General features: G+C 36.1%; 1 protein-coding gene across 1 annotated transcript; it reads left to right on the forward strand.

Moving 5' to 3' along the window:
- The first annotated feature begins 338 nt into the window (after positions 1–338).
- On the forward strand, positions 339–4,143 carry LOC139981618 (coiled-coil domain-containing protein 63-like). Its single transcript, XM_071994137.1, has 6 exons — positions 339–404; positions 753–943; positions 1,377–1,672; positions 2,255–2,508; positions 2,981–3,111; positions 3,838–4,143. The coding sequence occupies exons 1-4, from the start codon at positions 361–363 to the stop codon at positions 2,483–2,485; spliced, it is 762 nt and encodes a 253-aa protein (XP_071850238.1). The 5' UTR covers positions 339–360; the 3' UTR covers positions 2,486–2,508; positions 2,981–3,111; positions 3,838–4,143.
- The last annotated feature ends 2,922 nt before the right edge of the window (positions 4,144–7,065 follow it).

Below are 7,065 nucleotides of genomic sequence, written 5' to 3' on the forward strand. Positions count from 1 at the left end.
GGGTATTATTTTTACGGCGGCTTCTTCGAACGATTGTACCGTGAGCGTAATTTTTTTTCCTAGGAGGGTAGCACAGTACCTCAAATGTGTAGGGGTACATCCAATAATGTTCATGTACATGTCAATATGGACCTATAAGTATATGTCAAAATATTGGCCTCACTTTGAATGAATGGTCATTCCCAGTGACACCCCCCCCCCCCCGTTCTCAACAAGCCTGGTTTCGTGCCTAGACATGTGTCAGTGTTTGTGAAGTATTCTAGTAGATATTTCAAACTGAATTTTGACGCGTTTCTATTAAACAGGCTACTGTTACCTTCAATACAACATTGAAAAGAACAGGATGAGGTCAAGAGAGAAATGTGCGATGTTATTGAAGAGTCAACTTTTGCATACGACTCAAGGTTAGTCACTGTCAACAACATGATCAATTAAATCCCCCGTGCCCCTCCCCCGACCCGTGCAGACTTACGTACCCCCCCCCCCCCCTCCATATGAATCATCATTATATGTACAAAAATCTCAGAGTATATTGTTCCTCTCCTTAAAGTTTTGGTTCCCCTCCTTATATTGTTGATGGCCCAGCAACTCAGAATCCTTCGTTACGGGCATGAGTACATGTTTTTTATTTTGTTTTTATGACATACTTTTCAGGGAGTTGCTCATTGGTTGTCTTCTATTGATAATTGTTTTACGTTTACAATTTATACAAAAAAAAAATCATTTCTTGTCGTTTTGCAAACAAAACTTAGGGATGAAGCTCACTCGAAGATGACCGCTCTGAGAGATAGGAGTGAGAAGGACCAAACCAATTACAATCTGGAAGTGAAAGAGCTGAAGCGAATCATCGACCACGAGCAAAATTTGAAGGAATTTATGAATGTCAAAGCTCAAGAGAGAACAGAACAGAAGGCAATCGAGGCAGCGAAAAGAAAGAAAAGAGGTAGGCGATTTAGTTACGGGGATTTCCTACGAAAGTTATAACATCACAAATATTGAGTCAATTGCCACAGTTATATTGCTAGCAGTAACAATCATTCAGAAATTGGTTACAGTAGATTGCATTGTTGCATTTTTTTTTTTTATTATTATTCGACAATATGATGTGGATGAAAGGTTACTCTACTTTATCATTTTACATTTTCAGATCTTGTTTTATCATATCAGTGTTACTATTTGTTCATAATTTAAGAAGTTAATTTTCTCATTGTTATAAACTATTTTTTGTTGTTGCTTGTCACATATATTTGCTATTTGTTCGAGACGCAACAGTAGGGGATGAAAGGGGGGGGGGGGAAGTGAGAAGGTATTTTAGGCAATAGAGTAACCTTTCGAAAACTCAATAACCAACTGCCTTATCCTTTTATACAATCCAGCCGAGGAACTCGCGATCGCACATCCACCATCTTATTCCGAAGAAATGAAACAGTTTGAGGCATCAATGGGAAGAATTATTGAAATCGAAAAACAATCAGATTTGGATATCCTGGTTCGAAAGTTTATTCAAAAGGAGGACGCTAACTTCGCTCTGTTTAATTATGTCAACGAATTAAACAATGACATCGAATGTTTCCAGAGAGACATCAAAGGATTGAGCGAAGATATGCTGGTCTTCAAGGAACAAGGATTGGTCGTCAGTGATCAGAGGAGGAAGATTATGAAAGGGCTAGAGGTAGGCCATTAAACCGCTCATTTCAAGGAAAATGACAACATTAATTTTTTTGTGGTTTTGCTGAACGTTTTGAGGAAACAAAACGTAAGCAGAGAAGGGACATGCATGAATGAAAGTGACTTGACAGCATTATCTATGTCTTGAAGGAACAGTTATAGGTCAGCACCTCGGATAACAATGTCGCCCCCAAATATCGTTTACATTGCAGTACGTTGCATTTGTTTCAATGTCGATGGATGTTGAAATTCCTGTTTTTATGAGAAAGGGGGGGGGGAAGGGAAGATGGGAGGGCCAGGAGGAAGGGGTGCCGTGAACTTTAAGTATAGGGTCTTAAAAGGCTGAATAAAACTATGGGTTTCCAATAACCGACGGAAGATCCGACGTTATACTCGTTTGAACATAATATACACATACACACACACACACACATAGCCTATACTGATAAAATATAACTTAGACTGATCGAATACGGAAAGGTTCATATATCCGCGTTCATGCTATAGAACGCATAACTGTGCCGTATAGGTATGAATATTCATTTTTCCAATTTGTAACATGTTTCGTCATTGATTCTGTTTTCAGGGTAAGTGTAGTATTCTGACCAAAGAACTATCTACCAACGAGAATGCCATGAGAAAGACAAACAAAAGATTAGACTTGGTCAAGTCTAGCGTCATCGGCATATGTCGACGTATTGGATGTGATGATAGCAGTATTTTGGAAAAAAACTTGGCTGCTCGGATGGCATCACCAACGACAACGCTCTATCATACCTTGGCCTTATTGAACAACTTGCCAACGAGTTTCTGTTAATTAAGAAATATCAAAAAGCGAAAGTAAGTAAAGTTATTGTAAAAGTCTTTTGTATGATAACACTATAACAATTGATGTGATATCATATATACAGGACTTAGTGCAAGCTCTCAGAAGATTGCCGGATTTTCAATTCCCCAATGTATCCCAGTATCTCCTCTTCTCATCGACACCAGTCCATAATATCATCTAAAACTGTCATGTGTACACGTTTCTTTATTAACTTAAGTACCCGACTCCAACCTCATCCACCCCACCCCCGCCCCCCCCCCAAAAAAAAACGCCTTCCACCCACATGTGGAGTTGCAACTCCGCTTTCCGTTCCTTTCGATCGTTTAGAAAAGAAAAGAAGACATTTGTTACATAATCTCTTCCTAAAGTGCCTTCTTTATCCTTATATCACTATACTTTGCAATGTCAAACTTGTACGTTAAGAAAGGATACAAAATATCTCACTTAAGTATATCTTGCTAAGCACTTTCTTTCCATTTCCAGGAGGCATCCGGGAAAGGTGACCCAGGTCAGCAAGCACAAAACGCCAAACAAGCTGCCAGTATTACAGCGGCCCGTTTACGACCCGTCAGTGTTGCTAGCGTCCACATCTTACCTCCAACCATTGAGCAAGTGTAAGTAATTGCAGTCACAATTGTCTTTTTCAAAAGTTAACAGAGAAAGACTACACGGTTTCATTGAAGTTGTTGTAACTTCTTGAATTAACCTGCATAGAAGATTTCCAGGAGGTTTACGCAGCTGAAAAACCTCGCCATAAATTTTTTTTGGCATGTAGTTATTGATACAAGAGTATGGGCTTTAGGAATGACAATGCAGTAAATTCTGGTAAAAGGCATATTGTTAAACACATTGACACTAATTTACGTTGATTTTTACTTTGGCAGCATTTTTACCCGATAAAAATGTCTTTTTTTTTCTAGTAATTGGCTAAACACGACGCAGGAATACGTCTTAGAGCCGGATTGCTTATGCGCATTTCAATACCTTTTGCGCAACAAAAGGAAACTTAGAGTCACTTCGTACGCATTGGTGTATGTGCCCAAAATTCTGATTTCGCACAATATGTATAACCATCCTCTATAGTTACCTACTTCTACAGTAGTCTACTGTATACGTTATGTGAAAAAAAGGGCGAACGATCATACCTGGCTAGCCTGCACCAAAATGGTTGGAGTTAAGTCCAGGTTTACCCATCGGTTACCCACTTACACCAATCGGTTACCCACGTAAACACCTTGCGTATATGAACGATTCTACATTCTTTTATCGATTAATTTTTATTATATTATTGAATCAAATGTTTAGTTTCTCTTATTTTTTTTGCCTTTTTGGTACAACAGTGAACAGGAAGAATCCGACTCTGATTCTGAGACATCCAGTATTGACGAAACCCAACCTCTACCACCGGAAGTACTTCGATCACGTGCTGCTAAAATGGTCCAACGAAAAGAGCGAAAGAGAGATAAAGTATCGAGTAAAACACCCGCTCCTAATGAAGGACAAAACAAAGTAGAAAAACAATAAATTACCGCACTAATTGATTTTAGTTTGTTCAATGCAATATTAAATATAAAGTTATAGATGGCATAGAGTTTCATAATATACATGATATTAGACAAAATAGAAAGGTAGAATGAGATTGTTTCATTATTATTATAATAACAAGAGTAAATAAATACGGTAAACTTATAAAACGTGTTCTTTCGACTGTTCACTTTGCCTAAAACCTTTGATCAGTTGACGTATCGCCCACCGTTGCAACTTTGGTATTCAGCGAAGTGCGCACAAAGGAGGGGTCGGAGGGGGGGGGGGGGAGACACACCAATTTTGTTTTTATCATCTTTAATCCTCTTCTGACCCATCCACTAAGGTTCATGCCCCAACCGAAATCAGTCGGGGTAGAATTTGCCACACCACTTCTTACCTCTCCCCCTCTTAAACACCTTGATGGAAAAAAAAACTTAACCTGCGGGAATTTGGTAAGACGCGAACAAGCTGGCAATATACACCACTCACTCCTTTGAAGACTGGCTGGGCCACCGATGTAACAAACTGTATAGCACGTTAACGTTGGCGTCAGTCGCACATATACCGACAGTTACTTCAATTTTAAGTTTTGAATTGATGCCGAAACACCCCTTGGTTTTGGTAATGTCTTCCCGTCGTCTGATATAACGAATACTAATACTAATGCTAATTAAAATATTTTATGGTCATAGGCCTAGGGTGGTGTTAAAATAATAACCAACTAATTAACAAATAAACATAAAAAAGGATATAGTATAATAATAAACAAAAAACACTGCATACATAGCTGCAACATATATAGTCAATAACGGCAATAATCAGGATGCGATTGATTGGCGTAATATAGTATATTATGTGAATGGTGTGTGTTAGCGATTATCCAGATTCAGTGAAATTAATTCAGCTTTAAGTTCTTTTTATTTTGTAGTTTTATATATCGACATTGTAAATCTGAAGATAAATTAGATTACTTGCTATTGTCATCCGAGTACTTTCGAACGAGTACGGTCGATGACTGGGTTGTGTGTGGGTAATTCTTTATCAGACAAATTGTCAACGTTATGCATAAACTTGCATCTAAATCGATTTCGGAAATCTGATAAAATTACTTGTTAGTCACACTTTTAAGATCGATGTGATCACAGATTCGAGACTTAATAAATTAATTGCATCTTGAAGTCGTTTGCATATAAGGGTGAGGTGTTGACTTGGTGGTAGGTGTATGGGCGTGAATCACTGAGGTTTATTGCAATTATCTCTCAAGTTTCCAAATCATTATGACAATATTGAAAACGTAGGGTTATTAGTGCAGGAAATAAAGACACTAAAATCACGTGACTCCTCAACCAGGGAGAAATATGCTAAAAGGAAGCTTACACGTTTGATATGCAATGTTTATATAGTATGCAGTTATCATTTACTTCAACATTTACCTAATGGAATGATGAGTAGCTTTGTGAGTAGATTTTTATAAATGTTGTGACACCATATGAAGAGAACATTAAAAGGCGAAAAATGTTAAAACTCTTCTAATTGTAATTTACAGGTGGATTTATACTAACATAAGAAATGGCATCACTAGAAGGATTCAATTTGGTGAAATAATTGCCTTAATTTGATAAATTAGAAAATAAATCTTATTTGGAGCAACACTCGTTAGATGCGGTGATGAATACAAATATAATTCATTAATATTTTATATATTTTAATATAATTTCCTTACCTGAAGTAACATTTATATCTTTAAATTGGTAACTTATTTCACCATTTTGTTATCATAAATGAATCACACATACACGAACATGAACTCTATAGAGAAAACAACTGAAAAATTAAATGATATTGAACATATGTGCATGTATGAAAAGGTTAGTATTATGTATATAGTTAAAGTTATCAATTTATTTGTATATACTTCAAAGAACTTATTTCAGTATCTTCTCATCTCATATACCGTATTTCTTTACATGGAATATTTTACTGAAAAGCGTGCATCTCCTGCAATATAAAACATTACTTATAAGTTATAAGTCACATAGCTTTATCCTTAACTGTTTTCATGAAATCATTCTTTTCAGAACTTATGTTCAAACATATATGTGCATATGTCTGATCACAATATAGTCTTATTGAAAAGGCTAACCTTTTCTAGCTGAATGTTATAGAATGTATTAGACCGCATTTCAGTATTTTGTTCATCTCCTATACTAATTAACATACTAATTAACATATTAATATACCTTCTTCACCCGAGTCATCATTAACTCCCTAATTGTTTTTCATAACTTGAATACTTTCAGAACTGAATCACATATACACAAATGAACTTGATAGAAAACGCCCTTCAAGAAATTTCATAAATTGGACATTTTACGGTTTAAATAAGTCAAGATCATTTAAAGGTTTGTCGTGAAACATTAAAAAATTAAAATAAAAACGTTTCCGTTCTTCAAATTACCATCATCTTTCAAATTGCTGCACCTTGGAATTAAACGCTTGATTTCAGTTAATTAATTGTAATATATTGAGGGTATTAAATTTGTCATTCGTTGAAGATTTACTAATCAAACTATCATCGCATCATCGCATCAAAGTCAACCGTTTTTTTTAAAGTTCATATATTTTGAATCATGTACATTCCAGTTTCAGTAAAAAGTGCTGGTAACATTTCAATACAAATCTACTTCGATATTGAATCAATGTCAACGAAATATGTCAACGAAATAAACTCATTTTGTTGTTGTTGAAATCTCACACGTATAAACGTGTATCACTCACCCTGAATGCAAGTGGTTTTGTTTATACTATACATCAGTCTGATAATTAAGACTATCATGTATCCAGAATACAGTTTTAAACAACCAAGGTGTACATGCTAAGATTCACTGATCAATCTGTCATTAAAATGTATCCAGCATAATATAGAAGCTCGTATTGAAGAAACAAAAACACATTCCTACTGTTCGCACTTCCACCTATGGGGAACGTTGCTTTGCTAGATCAGCTTCACAGCTCTGGAACAGTCTCCCTTTACATCTGAA

Source organism: Apostichopus japonicus, chromosome 15 (assembly GCF_037975245.1).
Source record: "Apostichopus japonicus isolate 1M-3 chromosome 15, ASM3797524v1, whole genome shotgun sequence".
Classification (NCBI taxonomy): domain Eukaryota; kingdom Metazoa; phylum Echinodermata; class Holothuroidea; order Aspidochirotida; family Stichopodidae; genus Apostichopus; species Apostichopus japonicus.

What these genes read in the sequence shown, in the direction of transcription:
- LOC139981618 (XM_071994137.1), top strand. Translation starts at nt 361, where the DNA reads ATGTGCGATGTTATTGAAGAGTCAACTTTTGCATACGACTCAAG. An exon ending in AGCGAAAAGAAAGAAAAGAG is followed by an intron (nt 944 to 1,376) that starts GTAGGCGATTTA and finishes TATACAATCCAG; the next exon opens with CCGAGGAACTCGCGATCGCA. An exon ending in AGATTATGAAAGGGCTAGAG is followed by an intron (nt 1,673 to 2,254) that starts GTAGGCCATTAA and finishes TTCTGTTTTCAG; the next exon opens with GGTAAGTGTAGTATTCTGAC.